Source organism: Penicillium longicatenatum (genome assembly GCF_028827895.1).
Source record: "Penicillium longicatenatum strain IBT 33135 chromosome Unknown contig_7_segment0_segment0, whole genome shotgun sequence".
In the NCBI taxonomy this organism is placed as follows: domain Eukaryota; kingdom Fungi; phylum Ascomycota; class Eurotiomycetes; order Eurotiales; family Aspergillaceae; genus Penicillium; species Penicillium longicatenatum.
This window is the reverse complement of record NW_026643124.1, coordinates 137,237-161,314: the sequence shown is the minus strand read 5'-3', so window position 1 is coordinate 161,314 and position 24,078 is coordinate 137,237. Positions and strand designations below refer to the sequence as shown.

The window sequence follows — 24,078 nt, the reverse complement described above, 5'->3', positions numbered from 1 at the left end:
TATTCCCCTCTCTTCTCGACTCGGCTCGGATTTCACTCGCTTTTGGTGCTCTCTCCCGCTTCGTCTTTTTTTTTTTTTTCTTTTCTTTTTTTTTTCCCTCCCCTTTCTCTCACTCTCTGCCTTCCATCTCACCCCTCCGACGATTTTACCCTCCATGATGGACTCGATCGCTCATCGGCCCTGGGAGCCTGTATCGTCGGGGCCTGCGACCCCCGCGGCCTCAGCCCAAACCCTCCCGTCTATCTCGACTCTCACGGCGAACATGAACGGCGGGAATACCCAAGACAAATCCCCCGGCAATTCATCGTTAAATACAATTGAGCGAGACTCAGGGAATTGGTCTATGCCTCAGAGCACAAGTAGGAGTCCGACGGCCAGGGATGCCCTATCCAGTGACTGACATTGACCCAGGATCTTCCACTTACTCGACCGCAACCAACGGGACCGGCAACAACTATCCCTCGCTGACCTTTCTGACCTCCACATCCCAACCCTCGCCCAACCGAGGACACCCTGCGCCAGATCGATCGCCATACGGTCACGAGCAATCGACGACTCCTTCCTCGGCCGGCGCGCAACAACCCTCGCCAAATTTCAACTCGTCGCAACACAATTCCGCCCTGCCCTCTATCAACCAGAACTACGATGCGTCATCTCAGCGAGGAAGTGTGGCCGAGATCCCCGAGTCGAGGCGCAGTAGTGTCGACAGTCGCATGAACCAGGGCATCAGCTCATTGGCGATCAACCCAGCCTCACCATACCACAGCACCAATGCCTCCCAGTCCTCGATCGTGTCCAGTCTTCAGCGTGAACGGGGAATCGCAACCGATATGAACTCATACCGGGGGCCCCGATACTCCGGGGGCAGCCAGCCGTTGTCTCCCTTGGGTCCGCGCGCCAACGATTATCGGGGATTCGCGGCAGGGCGAACTGCTCCGGCCATCTCGTCTAACCCGCGATCCGATATTTACAATGCCGAGGCGCCCACGGCCGGTATGGCTTACGCCTTCCCTGACCCGGATGTAGCTCGATCAAGTTCAATCTCGTCCAATGAAAAATCAAACCCACCTTTTTCGCGAAAAGGCAGCACTGCGGAGTCGCTGAATAGCATTTACTCGGAGTCGCACATTCCCAGAGGTCAGCACGGTAAGATTATCTCACCCTAAAAAAAAAAAAAAAAAAAAAAACACACAAAACAAAACAAAACAAAACAAAATCCGACTAACATTTGAGTCAGATCTATCGCAAAATGTACATCATCATTCTTTGCAACATAAGCAAGTGCGTGATCTGATTGGGGAAGCGGAGGCATCTGCCGCCAACACGCCGTATAGCCGGACCCCGGAATTACGTGTCACGCATAAGCTGGCAGAGCGCAAGCGCCGAAGCGAGATGAAGGACTGTTTCGAAGCGTTACGCATGCGTCTCCCTCAACCCCAAAATAACAAGTCCAGCAAATGGGAGACTCTCTCCCGGGCCATTGATTACATCACTGGGCTCGAAAAGAATCTTGGCCAAAGTCGCCGGGAGGTCTCTGTTTTGCGGACGGAAAACGAAGAACTCCGCGCCCAATTGCAACAACAAGCCAATGGGGCCTCCCGACCGCCCTCGATCTTTGAGCATCACCCTATGTCCGCGACACCGACCAATGGGCAGGCCCAACCGCCGGTGTTCTCGGGCTTTGGCAATGGGTCGGTCGTGGGCCAGGACCAACCTCGCACTCTCCCACCATTGATGAATGGCTCCGTCGCTCCGATGCAGGGCATTCAGTATACCGACGAGCGAAGGTAACCAGACTCTTCCCCGCCGTGGATGAGAAATGACTAGTCACGTTGCGAATGCACGCCTACGACTCCCCTTTTTCACATTGTCATTCTATATATCCCCTGTTTTTAGATATGGACCTTGGGGTTTCTTTTTTCTACCCGACCTGTCTCGAGACAACTCCAGGCCTTGTTTTTCACTTTACCTTCTCATTTGCATTTCCTTGTCTGGAGTGGCTCCTTTCACCTTTTGAGCCTTTACTTTCCTATCTGTTTGTTCCCTTCATCATACCCGCACTCACTGTGATGCTTTTTGTTTTATTTTGATCTGGTTTTTGAGGCCCTGGTGAACCCTTCTAGCATCATCGGTCTTCTGCATGTTTTGCACATGATGGGGTCTTGGGAATGGGGTTTAAGGCATATGGGACCGCCATGTTTTCTTTTCTGTTCTTTCCTTTCTGCTTCCATACGAAGTGTGTACCAAATATCCAAAAGCGCGTGCTTTCACGCCATCTGATATCCTTAAAGTCTTTGCTGTGCCAATACCACTTTTTCTACCGACGGTAGAAAATGATTCAAGACAAATATCATTGACCAAATGATGTCTACCTGGTATGGTCAATCGAGTTGCATTGATTCCGATCACCAGTCAATTGTAAAAACAACCTAGACCTCCTTCCCAAAATCAAAACAAGCCTAAAAACAAGATGCAGCGCCTGAAGAAGCTAATCAACTAAATAAAAACGCGGGATCTATTTTGGGTCCCGGGATATGCTCTCTATCATTGGTGGTTGCTTAAGCGCCCACCTACTCCCAGCGCGTATGCAGCCCCAACGCCTGCACTCATCGCATTTCATTTGACCCCTGATCTTCACCTGAAACACCCAATAGCGGCGATTAAAAATCTCAATGGTTGCTTTAGGTTGTCAGAGATGATTATAGAAGCAGCAGCTTCGGAGGATCTGATTGGGTTGTGGCTGTGGATGACACTCGACATGGATGCGAGTGTCTAGATCCGAAAGCTACTCATTGCGGGCTGCAGAAGCTCTTTTCTTCACGGATTTCCCACCTGGCTTTCTTTTCATTTTTCTTTCTCTAAACTGCATTTCCTTTGTCGCCTTTCCGTTTCTTTTTTGTATTTGCCACTGCCTTCGTGACGTGCAGTGAATGCATCCCCGCGGCGTTTCTTTGACTGCATTGTTTCAAGCGTCGTCATTAATATTAATAGAGGTTGCTTTGTTTTCCTCGTGATATCTACTGCAGCATTCGACCTCTTCTCTTCTTGAATCTCCATGCGTCGAACACATGGTATGTGTGATTGATTCGAGTCGCGATATCCATTTCCTAACACCACTGTGCATCAGTCTTTTGATCTCAAAACAACATCGACACAATGCTCCCAAACCGACAGAGACCGCAGCCCAATCTGCAGGTTCCAGTCCCGACCTTCCCTCTCTCATCACCCATCACTGAGGAAGTAGAAGCTTCCTCATGCTCATCTGCCGAGGACCATGGGTTGGAACGGAGTCGGCCGTTTGATTTCCTAGTCAAATCCACTAGACAAAAAGTCGAGAAGTCACAAAAAGAGGGAAGCCGATCCCCAAAGATCCCAAACTTGCATCGATTCCACGGAGAAAGCTCAAGGCTGAGCATGAGTGGGATTGTGAAGAAAAAGAAAGCCGCCAAACCAGCCGGCCTCAACCTGGTCACGAACTTTTCGCTTTCAGCACCATCACCTAAAAAGCAACCCGACAATAACGCTACGGCTCCATTTGTGGACTTGAATGACCTGAAACAACTATCTAAGGCCCGGGAGAAAGAACGCTCAGTACAAAAAGACAAGACAAAGAGCACCTCGAGAAGAGCCTCTCGGGTTGGTCAGCGTCTGGACCCAAATGAGTCCCACCATGGAGACTTCTTTCTCAACCAAAGCTCCGAGAACTCATTCATCGATCGGACAGATTCGGGGCTATCGCCCTCTGACCGCAATGTTATGATCGGTCTGACAGTCCCATACCACGAGTCCTCGGATCGATCAAGAGAGCTCGACAGTGCCGGTGACCAGCCCCTCACACCCTCGATAATCGTTACTCCTGCCTGCGAAGAAGCATTTTGGTCTGCAGATACACCCAGTCCAGAAGGCCTACGACCTCGAGCAACATCTAGCGTCTACTCCCAGCCCACTCCACGTCTCAATGATATCCCTCCGGTTCCAGCCATACCAGAGGAGCATTCTTTGTCCAAAAAGCAAACTGAGGAGTCTGATTATCTGAATGCTCATTTTGTTGCTATGACACGGAAGCGTCAATCTCTTTCGGCTGGTACCATCTTTCAGAGTGAAATCGACAGCCCGGAAGCAGAACGCCCTCGAACAATAATCGATGACAATGATCAGAGCCCTTTGAACCGGCTGAGTGTAAATACGGAAGCAAGTCGTCCACAGTCCCAAGGATGGTGGAATGTACTGCTCTCGCCATTACTCGGTCGTTCAAATACACTCTCTAGTAAGAAGTCTCCACTCAGCCCGAGATTTCCTCAAGCGAGTCCATCTATGCCGGGAACATCGCAAGCAGGTAAGGAAAAGGAGATTTCCTGCTTCTCGCCCGATACACCGGAGACCGCCGTGACGAACCAGTGGCAAGAAAGAAACAGAAGTCTCGAGCAATCTCGCTCTATCGATAACATGGACGTAGTTCCACCGGTGCCGAATAGACAAAATGCCATGTCGATGATGTTCCCTGGATCCCGAGTCCAGGGTGAAGCAGCCGAATATTACCAGGCTTGTGCCCATGAATTGTTTAGCAAGGCTCCATACTTTGATTGTTTCAACCATGTGTGCTCGATTACGCCGCCGGATGTCATTACCAGTCAGCCAGGTATCGGGGCCGCCGTCACGGGTGATCGAGGGCTAGCTTTGACGGAAGCTGAGATCCAACATATTCAACCTGAGATCAAGGATGCCGAAGCTGTGACTGGTGCTCGTGGGTTGCTGATCGACGTGGACACACCTTCTTCGGAGGCTATGAAGAATTCCGAGTGTGCTAAATGCTCCCATTTGCGGGTTTCAACAAGTAGCACTGATTCTTGGGCCTCCACTGCTGTTGATACTGTTATGGGTGATAATGAGAAGCATGCACCTGATTTGCCACAGACTAATGCCAAAGAATTGGTCGTTGAACCTCCAATTAAGCCTATGAGCCAAGAGCCCGCTCATATTTCCGCTCAACCTTCAGTTACAGAGCCGGCTCCCATACCAGCAGCTTTCTTCCCACCAGAACCCGCTCCAACCCCAGCTCCAGCGCCTTTTGTGCCTCCAGAGCCTTTGGTGAGAGAGGTAGAACAAGCCCCAGCACCGTATTTCCCAGCACCGGCTCCAACACCCCGGCCCGAGATGCCATTGCCAGCTCCAGCGCCTTACTACCCACCCGAACCTCCGGTTCAGGCTCCACCTCCGCAGATTATCAACAATTATCATTATGGTGCAGCGCCTTCCGAGATCCCCCCCCAAGCTCCAGTCATAGTTGAGAGAGCCATGCCTCATTATATTCCTGTATATCCCTCAAACAACCCCTTCCTTGCTCCACAGGAACAGCAACGGCCTCAACCCGGAACACCAGAGTGGTCAAGAGCACCTCCAGCTCCCCAGTCATATTCCCAAGAGCCCCCTCAGGAGGCAGATATCACGAAGATGCCTGAGGAATTTCAGGATGCGCCACGAGATGCACCAAAAGAAGATGCAAGGACTCTTGAACATCTCGCTCCGCCAGAGCAACGTGGGACACTTCAGGCATCAGAGCCTATTTCTCCTGGCTTTCAGCGTGCTGCGGGGGGACCTGGATCAATCCCAATGTCTGATGTTAACGCTCCAGCACCAGCGTATGCCCAACACCACAGAGATGCCCCTCTTCCGGAGCGTAATGACTTCTACCCAGCTCCGGAGGCACATTCAATGAACCCCACAGGAGAAGTAGGCCCTGGTGAGGCTCGCCGCCGCAGACTACAACGCGAAGATGCTGCTGGGAAGAAGATTGGCGGTCTCTGGCGAGGACGGGGCTGTTTTAGCAACAAGGGCTGCTTCGGACGCCCCGGACGTGAAGGTCGTCTTCGCCGAAGATGGTATCTGTTCATCTGCTTGTTCTTCCTCGTCATTGTGATTGTCGCAATTTCTTTGGCGACTACATTGACGAGGAAGAGTGATGAGACTCAGGTTCAGTCAAAGTGGGTTAATCTGACGAATTACCCGCCCATCGAAACTGGTATCATGACGATTGCTGGAACAGAGCCCCAGGTTCAGAATTCGGGGTGTATCAACATTGAAGCTATGTGGAGCTGCGCCCTTCCTAAGGGTACCCAGCAGACTGAGAATAAACCTTATGCTGCAGATAACCCCACGTTTCGGTTTGAAATTCGCTACCGTAATGGGACTTCTAATAGCACAACGAGCAGTTCCAACTCAACAACTACCAAGCGTGACGTTTGGACGGCTGATCCATCTCCTCCGAGTGTCGCGGACCAAACCTTTCTTGGAAATACAACCGATGGAAACGCTCAGCCTTATGATGGCGAAGAGACGCCTTTCTACCTTTCTGTCCTGTCAGCCGTCCACCTATCATCAACGAATATCTTCCGCCGCAGCACCAATATATCATCCATTATTCCTGCACCAGACGAGGATTCAGATGGCACTGCGGCAGCAGCAGTACTATACCCACTTCCTTCGTCACAACCTGTCCGCCTCTATAACCGCGGTGAAACATCAGAACACTACGGCTTTTATACCTACTTTGACAAGTCCATCTTCCTTCAGACAAGAGCACCTCTCAACAACAGCAAAACAGACTACAATCCCGAAGACCAAAACGGTGGCGTGACCAAAGCAAACGCCCAGGTCCGGTGCACTTGGTCGCAAACTCGCTTCCTTGTCCAGATCTGGACTAATCCATCAGGCATGGGCTATTCTCTCAATAGCGAAAGCAGTACAACCGCTACTGCCGCGGCATCAGCTACTTCCACTTCCGTCACGGCTACTTCGTCGTCATCAGCCACGGATTATACTCGTCCCGGTTCGTTCCCGTACCCTGTTACCGTTACTTTGGATCGACACGGTGGCGATGACGATAAAAAGAGGCTGTATTGTTATGGCATCGAAGAGGACGGTCATTACAATATGACGGACAAGAAGTTCCAGGTTGAGGATCGGGCTGTTGGAGGTACTTTGGTCAATCCTGCTTTTGGTTCTTCTACGCCCTCTTCGGCTTACGGAGGTATTGATGGTGGGACGGGTGGTTGTGAATGTCAGTGGATGAATTGGATATCTAAGTCATAGACAGATATCTTGTCTTGAATTCAAGCTCTTCATGTCTTAATTATTTGATATAATGCATTGGATCACTTTTTCTGTTTTGATGTCTCTTATTGCCTGCATGTATGGATGATTTTCCCATTATGTTTGATGAAGCCTACGGGTTACGCGTAGATGAGAGAGAGAGAACTTTTCCCTTTCCACATTCTCTGTAGATAGCCTTTCTTTACCTCTTACCTGCTATCGTCTTTGCAGTATCTAGAATACTGTCCTTGGATAGAGGAGTGGAAACAGGTTTGGAATTCAATAGTTTGTAGCGCGACATTCAATTCCTTATTTCTCTGATTCCGAATATTTTGGAGTATGCAAAATCACTAGCCACCGTTTTCATGCATCCGATACGCCTACCTACACCGGTGATAACCCTCAACTTCCCTTCAACGCCATCGAATATATTAGATGATTTTTCCGAAAGACAAATCTTGTAAATTCTCCTGTGAATCTTGAGTTCATGAAAAGGGACAAATCTGCAAAAGCATGGAAATGATGACGTGCACATAAATGCCGCGGGGCTAATTCGCCTTTTATCGGTGTTCCTTGGTCGTGTTCCTCCCTTTCTCGCGAACTGTTCACCTAATGTTGCATGCTTATCTCGAGCTAAAACCTTAATCCAAACCTTAAAAGTCGATGCTGGTGGAGCACGCCACCTACTATTAATAGATGTATGACTGTGACAAGATAGCACAGGGGCCAGGTTGCATTTGCCACTAGGAAACAAGGTTCAGTCGATATATCATCGCTGTGATATTCCATGGTTTGCTCTCATGGAAAATGAAATGCAGTAGTGGGAAGTTTTACTGAAACCTAAATCTAGAGACTTGCTAGGTACATGCACCTTGTTCCTTCGATGCCCTCGGGGCTTAATGTACTTGGCCCATCACTGTCTCGATGTACCTTCTCAGTCCCACCCTTTGGCTCTGGTCATAACCCTATCTATAACTATGACCCTGAGGTAATTGCTAGGAACGTGGATTTGTAAGAACAATTTCTCACTACGGGTTGAATGAGAGAAGGTGGTTTGAGATAATTTGGGCGCAGGGGCTCAAGTCTCACTAAATCATACTTCATTGAGGGGGAGCCCGAAATTTTCAAAAGGAACCCAAGACGAGCAACAAAAATATTTTAGAAGATGAACTTTTCGAAATTAGAATTATATTAGATCGGTAAATATCCCATACAACATCCGTAGAAACATTGAAGAGCACGATCTAGATTTCACCCTGAACGCCGTTTCTCAATTGGTTATCCATCACTCTATTTCTCCAGTTTCCACCCAAAGAACCCAATCCAGTATGACTCATGGACAGCAGCCAGAAAGGCAACATCGGATAGATGCCAGGAAGAACCAGATAGATAGGAATGAAGGGCCAAAAGAGAGGAAAAGAAAACCAAACACCATCATTAGATCACAAAGGAAATCCCAGTATTAAGTAAAGCGACCCGCTTAGAGGAGCATAAGACCGTAGACAGCACCACCGACCATAGCGCCGGCAACACCCATGGGGTGAACGTTGGCACCAGCGTTGGCGGGGTTGAAGCCAGTGGAGCTGGGCGAGGCAGGAGTGTTGCTGCTGCCGGCGCCGGAGCCGGAGCCAGTGCCAGAGCCTGAACCAGAGCCAGAGCCAGAGCCAGAGCCAGAGCCAGAGCCAGAGCCAGAGCCAGAGCCAGAGCCAGAGCCAGAGCCAGAGCCAGAGCCAGAGCCAGAGCCAGAGCCAGAGCCAGAGCCAGTGCCAGTGCCAGAGCCAGTGCCAGAGCCGGAGCCGGAGCCGGAGCCGGAGCTAGAGCCGGAGCCAGATCCAGAGCCAGAGCCAGAGGTGGAGCCAGCGCTGGAGCTGGCACCGGCACCGGCGCTGCGGGTGCTGGAGGGAATGACCGCAATGCTGGAGCCATGGCCAGCAGAGGAGGTAGGGACGGTGCCATTGGTGGTGCCGTTGTGGACGGGCGAGCCAGTCATGATGGGGTGGGTACCAGTCTTGACGGCGGTGCCAGTGCCAGCAGCACCACCGCGAGCAACGCGCTCGTGCACAGGGGGCTCAGCACGCTTGGCGGCCTGAACGCCAGCGGCGACAGCAAGGATGGCAACGGTAGAGGTGAACTTCATTTTGGATGATAAGGGTGAATTAAGATGAAAGCGATTGGTTCAAGAAGAGAGGGCTTTTTGTCTAACGAATGAAGAACCGTGCTGAGACAAGGTCAGTATGAGATGGATCCTTTCAAATCAAGATGTCCAACCCTACCTAGGATGAAGATATAAATGCGGTGGAAGGTTGTGAAAGGGAGAAGAACCAGATTTGAGATTATGGCGATGAGGAACGCTTTCTTATAGAATTGGAAGCTGTCCAAATCCGGCCTGTTTAGGGATATCAAGGTAAGTATATGATGACATGTAACGAAAGAGAACAGAAAATTTTCAATAAAGTTTTTATTTGCCCCATATGTTCCTATCTATGATTGCCTGTGCCTCTCTGCCCTTGATGAAAAGCCTGGTGCCAGGGCAGGAGAGATTTGCAGTATTGCAGGTTTCCGCATGCGGAGGTGGACACTTCGATGTCACTCTGAGTATCCGGCCGGAGCCCGGGTCCACTGTGGAACCATGGCACGGGTCGGCACCAACAGCATAGACTTATAGCTATTCATGGGCGAGATACCGTATGGTGTTCGCAGACTTGGCCTTGCTGAGGGCAGTGGTCTGTCACGTGATACCCAAAATAGGAAGGTATCGGCCTCGCAAGCGGAAGCGCGATGAAGATTGTTTCTGTCTCCGTCACAGCACCAACGGGGAATTCCTCGGCGATCGACACGTGTGGAGGTAGGAACAATTGCTTTTTTTCTGCTCTTGGGAATCAAAAACGGCGTACATATTCTCGTGGGGAGGAGCCGCCTGCTGCATCCGTGAGAGAACAATGGGTGGAGAGTATCGCAACCATTTACCCGTATGGGATATAGAGTCAACAGTTGTACATTCAACGAGGTCAACAATGAGTAGACCTTTAAGGAACCTTGTGGCCCTGGGTACTCTAGGGAAGCTATCCAGGATTCCAGGCGGCCAGCAGTAGTTAGGAGTAGGGGGAATATCACAGATATTACTGAAATATACTGACAGTGTCGCCCATTAGCCAAGCTATACAGCACTTGAGGGGAGAGGGGGCAACGAGCTTTTCCGGGGCCGATGAAGCAAAGCCCTCTTACGTAGACACCATCAAGGCCATATGCACCATCCTAGACGAGGTGTTGTCTCTAGGGCACTTACTGGCTGGTGCTGAGATACTGCATCCGGAATAGCCATGTTTTCGCGTCAGTGGCTTCACCATGAATAGAATCGCTCGTACCAGATCTGCAATCTGCAACGTTATTTTCGAGGAATGCAAAAGTGCAAACCATGACCACACGTCACTAGCGTCACTTCTCAAGCATTTGAGGAATGTGAGACTCATGCGGTCGAGCCAAATTGACCGGAGATGAGCAACAAGCATGTGCTCTATTTCCAAGTTCAACGTGAAGGACGAATTGCCATCCTTCCAAGGTGATCAGTGCATGAGGTAGAGAACATGGAACATAATCTGAATTTACTCAAAGATCATTGTTGCATGCTGTCGTAGATCTTCGAAAAGCGGTAAACATCAAGTGTTTGTTGAAATTCTGCAACTCCGCAGGATGAGTCGATTGCCTGTGTAGTCAGCAATGTAAAAAAATGTTAAGTTATCTAAAAAGAAAAAAAAAAAAAAAAACATCTTTTATCAAGTGCCAATCTTCGATACAGATAGAATCTCTTGTTGTCACTGAGTCTGAGTACGCAAACTTGAAAGGAACAAGGGCTTTCCCAGGGTCTTGGCGGGTCAATCCCGGCCCGCCGATCTCCCTTTCAAGAATCGGCATCTCCAACTCACCTCTCCACAGCTTCGATGCATTCGTGTCGTGGCTGAAACGCCCGCCATGTTGCGTCCTGAAAGTCCTGAACTTCTCTCTCCTGCCAACTACGATGGCGACGCGGCCTCACTGCGATCGCCCTCCGAGCAAGACTCCGACTCTGAAGATGATGAGTTCCTTCGTCATCCCCGCAGCACTCTAGAGCTCGCCAAACACGATCGAGGCGTTCTAGATGATGAAGATGAGTTAGAAAAGCTGTTGACCAGACGGGGTCCGACTCATGGGCTCCGCAGGATGTTCAGTCCCAACGGGAGTAGCGTGCGAATTGGAAAGAAGGAACGCCGACGAGCGCGAAAGGAGGCTCGACTATCGCGCAGAGAGAGGGTCAGCGAGGAAGGAGAGCTGATGTATGAGATGGAAGAAGGGATCGGCGATGATGATTCCTTGATGAGCGGCTCCTCAATAGACCTAGGTGAGGGCGACTACATCTATAACCCGGTAAGTCTTACAAGTGCAACATTTATTTGATTCTTCCCGATACTAATACGTTATGTTGATCCTGTTCAGCCTGCGAAACTATCATGGCGCCGGTATTTGTTGATATTCGCTCTCATTGTCGTCCTCTTCCTGATCCTCATCCTCGGTGCATACAAAGCCTCCACTGGTTTCCGAGCTGCACACGCCCTCTCGAAACCACTCTTGTCCAATGGTACAGCGCTATTTGCTCCCACGACTATCCTCATCTCCCTAGATGGATTCCGAGCGGATTTCCTCGACCGCGGTCTGACTCCTTCGCTCAATTCGCTGGTCGCCGACGGTGTTTCACCCCAATACATGAATCCCAGCTTCCCTAGCGTGACGTTCCCGAATCACTTCACACTTGTCACTGGGTTATATCCCGAGAGCCACGGGATTGTGGGTAACACTTTTTGGGATCCGGAATTGAAGGAGGAATTCTACTACACGCACCCATCTGTCAGTATGCTGCCCAAATGGTGGAATGCCGAACCAATTTGGGTGACTGCAGAGAAAAAGGGCGTCAAAAGTGGCATCCACATGTGGCCGGGGTCAGAGGCTCACATTGGAACTCCAGAACCGACCTATGTGGACAAATACAATGGGACTGAGGCCTTGTCCCGCAAGGTCAACCGTGTCTTGGAATTTCTGGATCTCCCTGGCCCAGAGGACGAATCCCAACTTTCGCCAGCGCGGCCCCAGTTCATTGCAGCTTACGTGCCAGATGTTGACCGAGATGGGCACAACTATGGACCCAACAGCACTGAAATTAAAACCACCATCTCTCGGGCAGACGAGTTTGTAGGAGGTATTGTTGCTGGCCTCAAAACCCGCAATCTCACGGATGTCGTCAACATCGTGGTTGTTTCCGACCATGGCATGGCCACGACTTCCAACGAACGCCTCGTTCAGCTGGATGATATTATTGATCTTGATCTGGTAGATCACTTAGATGGGTGGCCTTCTCGCGGAATTCGCCCCAAGCGACCGCAAGATTTGGCGACCCTGCAAGCTCAGCTAGAGAAAGCAGCGCCCGACTATGTGCACGCATTTGAATTTTATACTCGGGAAGCTATGCCTGAGCGGTACCACTTCAAGAACAATGATCGCATTGCCCCGCTGTGGGTTATTCCAAAGACTGGGTGGGCGATTGTGGAACGCCCTGAGTTTGATGCGGCCGAGGCTCTGAAGACAGGAGAAGTCTATCACCCCAGGGGTATCCACGGATATGACCACGAACACCCGCTGATGCGCGCAATCTTCGTCGCGCGGGGCCCAGCATTCCCCCACACCCCTAACAGCCGTCTCGATGCATTCCGTAAGTTTCTCTGGTCCTGGTTTCCGAGCCGCATGAGCTGACCTATCATAGAAAACATTGAGGTTTACAATATCGTCTGTGATTCACTGGGTATTGACCCAATTTCGAATAACGGGACCCTTCGTCTTCCCCTTCACCCAGTCGGACTTCACTCGGACGAGAACACGCCTCCTATGGAACGCCCAGCTGATCCACCTGAGCCAGCCTCGCCGACTGCTATTTCACCCGAGCCAACTAGCCCAGCATCAGTTGCCCCCACTGAACCCTCCGCATCAGACCCCAGCAGCCACGGCGAGAAAGGTTCGTGGTGGGGCTCCCTGTTGGACAAATTGGTGGAGTGGAAGGAATGGGCGGGGGAGTTGATTACAGCTGAGAAAGACAACCACCCGCAAAGTGCATAATGTGGCTGGCGGGGACGCGTTTGCTACTTTCTATTTCATTCCGGGCCACGTGGCCATGATTTCTGAAAGATACCCATGTTTATAAAACTCTAGATAATACATAGTAATTTTGTGAGCCTCGAATGTTGTATGTATGAATGCTACTTCTAAAACTCCAGTCGAGGACCGTGCCACCTGCGCGCTACAGGATTACGTCCTCAGGCTTGAGGCTCCAATCCCGATTGAAAACGGGTTGCACGGTTTATGTCTCGAGGGTGAGTGCATCCGTGCACTACCTGATTGTATTATTATGCGAGTATCCATCTCACCCAGGTGAGCACCTGGATACGGGGACCTATGTATCGTTCAGGCATTTCCATACTTCCATTAATTCCGAATCGTACAATTCAGGAGCAAAACATTTACCTATTTCGCAAAAGAAAAAAAAAAAACCACCACAGTAATTAAAGGGCTCGTAGTCTCCAGTGTAATGACTGCCAAGTTACATTACGGCTGAAAGTAGTAATGACGTTTATGAGACTAAAGAATGAAGACAAAGACATCAACCAGCACCAAGTGGCCGAGCGGAAACTCGACTATTTCATCTTCCTTGGTCTAGTGGTCATGATTTCCGCTTGTCATTAACACCGATAAGCGCGGGAGACCGGGGTTCGATTCCCCGAGGGAGAGATTTTCTTTTTTCTTATTTGGTATATTTTCCCCGTAGGCGCTGCTTATGTCTCTCTGCTTCACATGGAATGACGCATCCGGGCCCAAGCTGCAGATCCCAGGGTCTAAGCCCCCCGACTCACCACCTGCATGAGTCAAGCTGTACTTCGTACAAGGCAGCAGGCAGCAATCAGGCCTGACCGCGACCGCTCGGGCTCCCTTTCGGGCGCAGTTCCACAGGGTTATCCTGGCGCAGTGAATGAGGCTCTTTTTTAAAAACCACGTATAAAATGTGAGATTTGTCCTCTCAGTTTACTCTTACATACGTTCCTTTCAAGGTCATTCGTTTGCCAGGCAAGCCCGTCATGGAGTTCAACCAAACAACTCCTTTACCCGACAGGGCGGGTTTCTCCTCAGAGACTGCTATGCTGGAGGCCCTGATACCGGGATATGCTTTATTCTCACGTTTCCTGTTGTCCTACCTCCACATCGATCTCACAATTTATTTGCAACAATTGGTCCTCCTAGTCGTCTTCGGTGCCTCCATTAAATACACTGTTGGCTACATCTCCGATTTCGTCAAGGAATACCTCGTCTCGACAGCAGAGATCCGCCTGGACGATGAGACATTCAATTATTTCATGTACTGGATTTCACGACAGCCACATATGAGGCGTACCAATCGCTTTGTTGCCGGTGTAAAGTCCAATGGCTACTGCAGTGAATCGGAAGATTCTGACGACGACGACAACCCAGAAAAGGATGCAGGAGAGTGGGATGAACCTGGCAGCACCAACGGTGTCTCCTTCGATGAATACTGGGCCAAGGTCATCAGCCGCGACAAATACAAGCCTTTACGCTTTACTCCATCACAGGGCCGACATATATTCTGGTATAAGAACCGGCCCTTGATGCTAGAGCGAAGGCACCAGAACAGCAACCACCGCTACGTGCTAAACAACGAGCGACTCTATCTTTCTTGCCTCGGTCGCGATGCATCCATCCTCCGAACCGTCTTGAATGAGGCACAACAGGCATATGTTCAGCGAGATGGTAATCGCACCATCATCTACCGTGGTCATCGCTACTACTCCGGTGGTTCATGGAACTGGACTCGGTGTATGGCCCGATCGCCACGCCCTCTGTCCACTGTTGTTCTCGACCCAGAGCAGAAGCAGGGTTTCATCGACGATATCAAGGAATATCTTCACCCGCGTACCCGTCGGTGGTACTCGAATCGTGGAATCCCATATAGGCGTGGTTATCTACTGCATGGTCCTCCTGGTACGGGCAAGACCAGTCTCTGCTTCGCTGCAGCAGGTCTGTTCGGCCTGAAACTTTACCTTCTCAACCTGAACTCAAAGTCCCTTGACGAAGATAGTCTTGCTTCTTTGTTCTCCGAGTTGCCCAACCGATGCATCGTTCTTCTTGAAGATGTCGACACGGCCGGGATCACACAATCGCGGGGCAAGACCATTGCCGATGTTAAACCCCAAGATGACGAAGGCGATGAAGCTGATATCGAAGAGATTCCCGCTGATGCAGTCGATGCCGTCGTCGTTGATGAAGTTGCTGCCACTGCCAAGCCCGACGGAATCACTCTGTCAGGCCTCTTGAATGTCATTGACGGCGTCGCTGCCAGTGAGGGACGGATCCTTGTGATGACATCAAACCACCCGGAAAAGCTAGATGCAGCACTTCTTCGGCCCGGCCGAGTGGATATGAGTATTGCCTTCGGTTATACCAGCCAGGAGGCCATCGAAGAGCTTTTCACCTCAATTTACATGGCGATGGATGGTGACTCCCCTCGCACATCTGCTGCCCAGCGCCTGAGCAATGAAAATGCAAAGCTTAGAATTAGCGGTGTCTCCACCCCCAATTCGCATAAACGGAGCAAGAGCCAGGAGTTGCTGGAGAAGGAAGAGAAGGAACAAAAAGAGCAACAGTGCTATCTCCAAGAGCTGCGCTCTCGTATAAATAACCTGGCAGAGAGATTCGCATCTATTGTTCCATCTGATGAGTTTACTGCCGCTGAAATCCAGGGATATTTACTTAACCACAAGAGTACCCCCGAGGCTGCTATTAAGGGTGCTGGGGCTTGGGTGCATGCTCTCCGGGAGAAGAAAAAGGCACGCGAAGAGAAGAATGTTTAGCATAGCGATGCGGGTGTTTACACGGATTTGCATTTGGATTATAACCTATTGATCAGAGCTCTTTGCCAAACGTCAAGGTTATGATCCGTTTAGTGATATGGGCTTACTCGATGGATCTTAATATATTGATAGACGGCCCTAGGAGGTCGTGTTAAAGAATGTCACGAAAACATGAAAAAATAAATTACATATCAGTATTTTCTTCTTCAGGTGCTTTTTGAAGCAGTGAAGGATATCTTCCAAGTTTAAATTGAAACTGCCTCCCACGATAGTTCTCAATAATCCGGCAATAAACGAGCCAGGGGTATATAAACGAACAAGATCAAGATATCATAGAGCCAGGACCTTGGAAGTCAATCGACAGGCCCCATCACAAGATTAACCAATGATGGCAGCCTGTTCAGTAAGCCTCATATCTGCTACATACATGCACCTTTTTGTCTTTGCAGAATCACACCACCCGTGCAACAGCATTCGATCCCCACATCCACAAGCCGTTGCACCTCCCGGTGACGTCAACCCATCCTCCCCCGTCTTCATCAACTGAATATTTGCTTTCTGGTATGGCCCGACAATACTACTCGCAGTAGCCCAGCGCACATCATATGCAGGATCAGTATAACAATGGGTAGAGTAAAACAGGAAATAAGTGCCCTGATGAAGTACAAGACTCGGCGCCTCAACAAGCGGCCCATCATTATCCGCTGTACTCCGATCGAGGATTTGCACTGCGTCTCCGATAGGCGTGACACCATCAGCCTGTAGCTTTTGCAGCATGATCGGTGTTGAGACGAGTGGCTCGACCCCGTTGTTGCAGTCCCCGCCATGTCCAACGCTGTTGCCGTCAACTTTGAATAGCACGTACCGAGTTCCATCTGAGTCGAGGAATCCAGATGGATCAATTGAGCCGCCTTTGTCTAGTCGGCACGACAGTGGTGTATTACTGGGTACGTATGGTCCCGTTGGGTTCTCTGCAATAGCAGTTCCGATACAATGGTGGTTTATATCTGATTTGGCTTCACCAGAGTAGTACATCACGTATTTTCCATCGTCCTGGTTCGGTATCAGCATCTAGGAGATATCTTTGAAACAAAGAAAAAAAGGCGACCCGCGACTTACGCGTTGAATTACATCAGGTGCGTAGTGATCTTTGTCGGTTTCCCAGGTTGATAATGTGGGAAGGGCTTCGATGTCGAGCAGAGTCCATGTGTTGAAGTCGGAAGAACTGGCTATTTGGATACGTTTGCCGTTTCCGTTTGTGCCAAAGGCGTACCACTTTCCATCTGAGGCTTTGAGGAAACTTGGGTCCGGAAAGTCTGTGTTTAGACCCATGTGAATACTGTTCCCTCGCTTGTGGATCATTGGCGAGCCGATAGCGGGTGACAACAGTGCTAGGGTGAGAGACACCCATTTGGATGGAGAGAAGCGCATTTCTTGAAGTCTTGAGAATAGTATGAATAGATTGAGACAAAAGAAAACAAGTCAGGTGAGGAGTATAAACTCTGAATAACTATCCATCTACATGAGAGGGAAAACAAAGTCTTATATGTCAGTCCTACGTACTACTTGGCACCAACCATTCCCACCAGGCCATTCTTCAACACTGGGGGCGAACTTACAGTAGCTCTCGAGAGGGATCAAAACCTCCGGCGCTGGGGACCTGACACGGGAAGTCCATCAGCTGCATGCGGGTTTGGAAGACTAATTCTAATCCACTTGTTTCTACGCTCGTGCAAATATGTTCCTGCGGGATGTGAGGTCGGAAGTTAATAATCGATCAGTCAAAAGGAAGAAGTGAAGATGCCACGATACTGCTGCGGTGCTTATATCGTCCTCTAATTGGTACAGCTAGTGGATTGGGGTAGGAAGGAGGCCAATGAGCGCTCGTGCTCCAGAATCACGGTGAGGGCCACATGGCTGGCTCCACTAAGATCCATGGTAGGTCATGGTTGGCATGATGGACATGTCTGTATGCATCATTGGATTTACTCATCTGCACCAACTCAGACTGGCAGATAGGAGCGTATGATAGGAAACTCATTAGTCAGACCAATCTTGGAAGATTCAGTCAGTTAGGCTTCTTGTGGGGAATAGACTTTGTGGATCATGGTTGGGCGTGGACGTTGGGGGAGATGTCGATCCCAGAGGCCTATGCGCTCCGCCTTTGAAGCTGTCTGAGATGTGCTTAAATCTCACCGCAGTGACTAGACCACCCATTCCTCGAGGAGCTCGCTTAGCGATGTAAGGGCGACACATTTTTCCCTCGCGCCAATCATACGCAGCTTAAATCGGCGAGCTCTGAGCTCTCGCAGAAAAACGCCAGGCGTATTGCGACATGCAGCCCAGACAAAGTATTCTTCTGTGAACTGGGGCGCCTAACGGACCACGCCTTCAGGGTTGTCAGCATGCAGAATCAGGACAAGGCACGCGATCCAATAGGCTGGATATAATATCCTCGTAACCAAGCCAGGAGCCTTGCGGAGGTACAGGGGCATGCGTTGGCATTATACGGAGCAAAGGGTTAGCCAGGCACGTGTCTGGGTTATAGAGTTCAATAGTATCAGTAATTCTTTCATCATTGAAATTCCTGGGCCTAATGTTCCATATTTCAGGGCTTTTCCCCATTGCCTACATTCAAAAATAAAAATAAAAATATAACCCTATTGGTTGTGCGAAAATGGCGGAATGTATAGCAAATGGGTTGCGATTTGTTGCCTTGGCCGAGAGGTCTCATCTGGGACTGGTGACTTGGTTATTTTCCACTTGATGAACAAGATTGCTTTGGAAACTCAACTCAACCAAATCCCGAACAGCTTTAGTGTGTGTCTTCAGTGTACCCCGCATATTGAATTTGTGACCAGTCGGTGAGGGTATTCAGAGTATGATGACGTCAATATTTACACTGGGGTGTTGTGAGATCGTCGGCGCGCATGACAGGATTCGGACCCTGAATTTCCATAGTGTGGATGCAGTCCATGGAAGATGTCATCTGATTCAACTTTGGATTCTTGGCCTTGGCATCGATGTAAGGGAAGCACAAATGTGTGATGTCGCGGAGAGGCTGTATAGTAGAACACTGGAATTCTTTTCCAGATCTCAGACAAGCCCCCTTGATGTTCCATTCAGATCCATGGAGGCTAATAAGTTACCATGTTTTAACGAAGCCGAGTCCAGTCTAAAAATTGCCTACGCTTCTTCTCAGCACCACGACCTTGCATTATAAGCAGAGTCTTATCAAAAAAGCATCAGGGTGGGCACTTACGATCCAACTCACCAGCAGCCTCTTTCACAACGCGATAGATTTTCCCATAATACTCGGTAGGACCATCTTCTCGCAGCTTCTAGTGGGGACTGTAGCCCTCGAGACTTGATCTTCGGACGGCCAGACGTTGATCGGCACCATGTTCAAGCCAAAGCTTGATGACCAGGATATTATCTTTCAAATGCTCCGGATTAACCCTCTCCTATAAAGGATCGTTAAGAGGACGACCAAGGCTGCGACATGTGTTATGCTCATGGCCTATTGCATTTGGATCAGTACCAGCGAGAAGTGCGGCTTTCACATTTATGAGTTTCAGGGAAGGTAAGTGTTCGGCGAACCACTCCCAGAATAGGGGTGACGGGGTGGTATAGACTTCGAAGTCTGAGGTGTTCTCAAGTACCTTGAGATGCTTAGGCTCAATAGTTTCACGTATGCCTAGCTTCGAAAAAACTGAGCCTTGCGTCGAATGGCGGGACTTAAGCCGTGTTGAGGGCGAGACAAGAGGAGGTTGAATTTGTTTGTCTTGAGGGAACCTCGACCACCATAGACCCCGAGGTCCAAGCGCACATTGAAGATACGGTCACAGCAGTCGCTGACATGGTTGGCATAGATGGTTGAATGAGAGTAACAAAACGAAATTTTGGTCTGTCCTGGCTCTTCTCAACTATATGAGCTTTTATGTTTTTGCTACGTGCTACCTTACAGTCGCTTTGTTCCCATTTAACAACTGAAAAGACTGACTGAAGGCCGTTGTACAGCAGGGGTTGAGTTTGCATGCATTCACGTATGTCTTGTACTGTACCGCCACATTCCTATCAAAGCGTCGTGGAACAGTGCGGTAATATACGCATGTTAATGATTATCTGGGCATACATCCAAATATCAAACGAAAATGTGAAAAAGCATGATCGAAATTGTTGCTGTTGGAATTTCATCGCCCCAGCATATCTTGTCGTATCTAGCCCGCGATTCCCTTGGCCCATGGTGTGGCTTGCATTTCACTGTTCAGTTCATTTGCAATTTCCAGAGATCACATCACCATTGCCCTAAATATCGCCAAAGGAAAGTAAAGAATATCAGATCGAGGTGTGCGCCGTCCAATGACAGGCCCTTGAGATCTCTTCTTGCAGGGCATGGCGTTTGCCCTTTGGGGGAAGTGATTGGCCGGAGATAATAAAGAATTTCGTCTTTGAGTTATTCGATGATGCAAGAGTCCGTAGTACTAGAGCTGCTAAAGATTGGTGTCTGTCTACCCTGCTAACGTAGTAACTGCTCCAAGATTGCAACGTTTCATATCATTTTGCCTAATTATCGATAAGATCAGTTTGATGCGACCAAATTCATTATGCTTGATTGCGAAAACTTGACACTTGAAGTAGGTCAATATTTGCAATTGTCTCATTCGAAATCGAGGGCACGACATGTGGCTGCAATGATCTCCAACTTGACGGGATTGCGTGACCAATGAACCCCGCTAATCTATACTACATAATAAACAAAAAATGCCGATAGAAGGTATGGATCTATTCAATAGTCTCCAAACATTGGGCTTTATAGCGCTTGAAAAGCTTGGAAAACATGACCGAACAAAAGATTGCGCAGGTTTCTGCTAGTCAGAACCACTCCCCAGGAGCTAGTATATTGGAGTCGGATCAAGAGTCGCAACATACTCAAGGTTATGACAATGGTACTTTTCAAGTCAAAGAGGGATATGAGTTCTATCGTCCAATTGATAGCTATGAGGGAATACACCGCTGGGATCCGAAATTCGAATGGACACAGGAAGAAGAGAAGAAGATCGTCCGAAAGGTAAAATGATTTCCTCAAGCAAGGCCAGTAACTCACTGACACGGTACAGATTGATGTCCGTGTCTTGACATTCGCCTGTGTGACATTCTTTGCACTGCAACTTGATCGAGGAAATATTAGTCAGGCGCTAGCCAGTACTTTTCTGGAAGATCTGGGAATGACCAGCAATGACTATAACCTGGGCCAGACCATTTTTCTGGTATGCTTCCTCCTGGCTGAAATGCCTTCCCAGTTGATCTCCAAGAGATTGGGTCCCGATCGCTGGATTCCCATTCAGATGGTGGTGTGGAGTATCATTGCAGCTTGCCAGGCCTTTCTCAAAGGAAGAGGATCATTCTTGGCCACGCGTGCTTTGCTAGGTCTTCTGGAGGGTGGCTTGTGAGTCTTATTTATTCCCGTCTCCGGTCAGGTATGAACTAATCACGAAACACAGTATTCCCGACACGGTTCTCTTCTTGTCTTTTTTTTACAAATCCAACGAACTGCCAAAACGACTGACTTGTTTCTGGATCTCGGACACTCTGACTGGAATTGTTGGTGCATTTTTGGCCTTTGGGTTCCTTCATGTCACAAATGCCGACGGCACTGGCTCGTGGCGATACCTTTTTGCGTTTGAGGGCCTTATAACGGGAGCTATCGGAATTATTGCGGTATTCTGGATGCCTGCCTCCCCAGTTCAGACCAAAGGAGGATTGCGTGGAAAAGATGGGTGGTTTACGGAACACGAAGAAAAGATCATCGTTAATCGCGTTATTCGCGATGATCCTAGCAAGGGAACTATGCATAACCGGCAAGCTGTCACGCCGAAATTATTGTGGCAGTCGTTACAAGACTACCACATGTGGCCAATTTATTTTCTCGGAGTGATCTGGTTGATTCCCTCGACGCCGGCTACAAACTATCTCACGTTACAATTGAAAGAGGTGGGATTCGGGACGTTCGAAACAAGTTTGTTAACAATTCCGGCTGCTGTCGTTTCCATCATTACGCTCGCCACTATTACATGGATTGCGGAGCGAACAGATCAGCGCTTACTTTCTGGCGCCGCGGTTGAATTGTGGAATCTTGCTCTTCTGATCGCATTAGAAGTTCTACCTGCGAAGACGCTACCCTGGCCTAGATTCGCAATTCTAACTCTTCTTGTCGGAAGTCCTAGTATACACCCGGTCCTTGTTGCTTTGACATCACGAAATGCGGGCTCTGTGCGAACTCGCACTACTGCCACTGCCTTGTATAACATGTCTGTGCAAATCAGTGCCATTGCTAGTGCTAATGTGAGGAGCCATATTTCCTGTTTTAAGCTGATACTAATGACCTTAGGTCTATCAAATCGATGATAAGCCATACTACAAACGTGGAAACAAAATATTGATCGCACTTGCTGTGATTAGTCTGTTTTCGTTCGTTGGGTCGAAGGTATACTATGACCGATGTAACAGGTATGCACCCTTTTCGCACTAGATGTTATTTCTAGCGCTAATATCGTAGCAGACGTAATGCAGAGAGATGGAACGCAATGACTAGCGAGCAGAGAAAAGATTATCTACGTGAACATCCGACAATGAATAACAAGAGGTTGAACATTCAACTCCAATTAAGATTGATGAGCTAACTTTGGATAGATTTGATTTCCGCTTTTCTCAATGAGACTATCAACGGCCAAGTGACTAAACAGGAATGAATAGGTGCGAGCTGGTCTCTTGCGGCGAAGTCGAGTTTGCTCAGCGGGATGTCCGCCACCTCGGAACCAATGGATGGTGTGAGCTTTCAAATTATAGACCCTTCAGGTAGGATATCCTTTAAGGAGAAGTCAGCTTCTTCGCCGTGGTCGACGTGTGTGAAAGGTTGAAGTGGAGAGTATTTCTCGGCATGGTCCCCGATAGGGAGGTGGTTTGGATAACAAGAATTGTTAATCCGGGGGAAAGTGAATGAGCGATCTAGGCATACGCTGGTAGTAGTCTTTTCCCCTTCTTCTTCTATAATTCTTCGCACTAATATTCAATGGTCATTTCGAACCGATGTGTAAGACCCTTGATAAATGACAAAAGATATCGCATAAGCTTGTGACCATGATAATGTCATCAATGTTAGTATAACGTATTACGATACCAGCGACAATGCTCATAGCCACTTCGTATAATTGATAGGGATTAAGAGAAGCTTCTAGCGTATTCTGTATTTGAGTGTTGGCTGATGAGACCATGGTAGTTTCTCTTTAAGGTGCTTCCTAGCACCATGACCGCAAGAAATCCGTACTTTTTGATGAGCCAATCACATCACTGAACACTGCAGCTGGCTTCATGCCGAGTAAGAAGAATACATTTCCGTATCGCGTATTTTTTCCCCGCTTATTATGGTGCACTTGTCGAACTTTTCGAAAAATGTGCTGGATAGGAGGAGTCTGCGTAGAAATGTTTTTGCCAGCGATGAGAATAGGCATGTTGACATGAGAGACGGCGGGAAGTCGTGCCGAGTAAAAAAAGGGGGGTGCTAATTAATTGACCCTCAATAAGTTTGGATGTCCAATAAGATGAAGTGGGAAATAATTGGGCTTTGAATGGAAGCCATTGTTTCCTATCTCTTGAGTCATAGTGGGAGTGAGAGCAGTAAGTCTGTTGGTTGAGTATGTACCATGATGATGACGTCTGTGGTGCCACGCCCCCAGCTCAAGATTACGCCAACCTGTCGATAAAACTCTAGCTGCGGAAATAGTCCTAACAGCCATAAACAAATACGCGTCTCAATGCAGGTCAACTTTAGCCATGATCAGCCAGGCACACAAATGGGATTGGCCATTTCCAGAGGGTCCTGCGACGCGTCCTTGATTCACGAGACAGGGATGTTGCTGGCTTCGTATATGGGAGAATAGCAGAGGAAGAACATTAGAAAATCAATCTTGGCCGAGGTGCCCCACAAATTTACATAGTGGAGAAGATATTTCCGTATACAAGGTTTTTGGTGAGGATTTCTCGCTGGAAC

At 49.0% G+C, this 24,078-nt stretch overlaps 8 protein-coding genes across 8 annotated transcripts; 6 read left to right on the top strand and 2 right to left on the bottom strand.

Moving 5' to 3' along the window:
* Nucleotides 1–157: 157 nt before the first annotated feature.
* Nucleotides 158–1,791, top strand: N7484_010337 (uncharacterized protein; the record flags this gene model as incomplete). The annotated part of the gene is made up of 3 exons (XM_057120724.1): nucleotides 158–359; nucleotides 412–1,146; nucleotides 1,238–1,791. The coding sequence occupies 3 exons, from the start codon at nucleotides 158–160 to the stop codon at nucleotides 1,789–1,791; spliced, it is 1,491 nt and encodes a 496-aa protein (XP_056966478.1).
* A 1,365-nt stretch (nucleotides 1,792–3,156) lies between these two features.
* On the top strand, nucleotides 3,157–7,089 carry N7484_010336 (uncharacterized protein; the record flags this gene model as incomplete). The annotated part of the gene is made up of 1 exon (XM_057120723.1): nucleotides 3,157–7,089. The coding sequence occupies one exon, from the start codon at nucleotides 3,157–3,159 to the stop codon at nucleotides 7,087–7,089; it is 3,933 nt and encodes a 1,310-aa protein (XP_056966477.1).
* Nucleotides 7,090–8,569: 1,480 nt separating this feature from the next.
* On the bottom strand, nucleotides 8,570–9,226 carry N7484_010335 (uncharacterized protein; the record flags this gene model as incomplete). Its single annotated transcript, XM_057120722.1, has 1 exon — nucleotides 8,570–9,226. The coding sequence occupies one exon, from the start codon at nucleotides 9,224–9,226 to the stop codon at nucleotides 8,570–8,572; it is 657 nt and encodes a 218-aa protein (XP_056966476.1).
* A 1,832-nt stretch (nucleotides 9,227–11,058) lies between these two features.
* N7484_010334 (nucleotide pyrophosphatase/phosphodiesterase family protein) lies at nucleotides 11,059–13,227 on the top strand (the record flags this gene model as incomplete). Its single annotated transcript, XM_057120721.1, has 3 exons — nucleotides 11,059–11,490; nucleotides 11,560–12,826; nucleotides 12,878–13,227. 3 exons carry the CDS (start codon nucleotides 11,059–11,061, stop codon nucleotides 13,225–13,227), a joined length of 2,049 nt encoding a protein of 682 aa, XP_056966475.1.
* Nucleotides 13,228–13,731: 504 nt separating this feature from the next.
* On the top strand, nucleotides 13,732–13,968 carry N7484_010333 (uncharacterized protein; the record flags this gene model as incomplete). Its single annotated transcript, XM_057120720.1, is given in 2 exon segments — nucleotides 13,732–13,843; nucleotides 13,862–13,968. 2 exon segments carry the CDS (start codon nucleotides 13,732–13,734, stop codon nucleotides 13,966–13,968), a joined length of 219 nt encoding a protein of 72 aa, XP_056966474.1.
* Nucleotides 13,969–14,240: 272 nt separating this feature from the next.
* On the top strand, nucleotides 14,241–16,028 carry N7484_010332 (BCS1 and AAA domain-containing protein; the record flags this gene model as incomplete). Its single annotated transcript, XM_057120719.1, has 1 exon — nucleotides 14,241–16,028. The coding sequence occupies one exon, from the start codon at nucleotides 14,241–14,243 to the stop codon at nucleotides 16,026–16,028; it is 1,788 nt and encodes a 595-aa protein (XP_056966473.1).
* Nucleotides 16,029–16,406: 378 nt separating this feature from the next.
* N7484_010331 (glycoside hydrolase family 43 protein) lies at nucleotides 16,407–17,459 on the bottom strand (the record flags this gene model as incomplete). The annotated part of the gene is made up of 2 exons (XM_057120718.1): nucleotides 16,407–17,081; nucleotides 17,148–17,459. 2 exons carry the CDS (start codon nucleotides 17,457–17,459, stop codon nucleotides 16,407–16,409), a joined length of 987 nt encoding a protein of 328 aa, XP_056966472.1.
* A 3,409-nt stretch (nucleotides 17,460–20,868) lies between these two features.
* Nucleotides 20,869–22,711, top strand: N7484_010330 (Major facilitator superfamily domain general substrate transporter; the record flags this gene model as incomplete). Its single annotated transcript, XM_057120717.1, has 5 exons — nucleotides 20,869–21,099; nucleotides 21,149–21,477; nucleotides 21,533–22,373; nucleotides 22,420–22,538; nucleotides 22,591–22,711. 5 exons carry the CDS (start codon nucleotides 20,869–20,871, stop codon nucleotides 22,709–22,711), a joined length of 1,641 nt encoding a protein of 546 aa, XP_056966471.1.
* Between the last annotated feature and the right edge of the window lie 1,367 nt (nucleotides 22,712–24,078).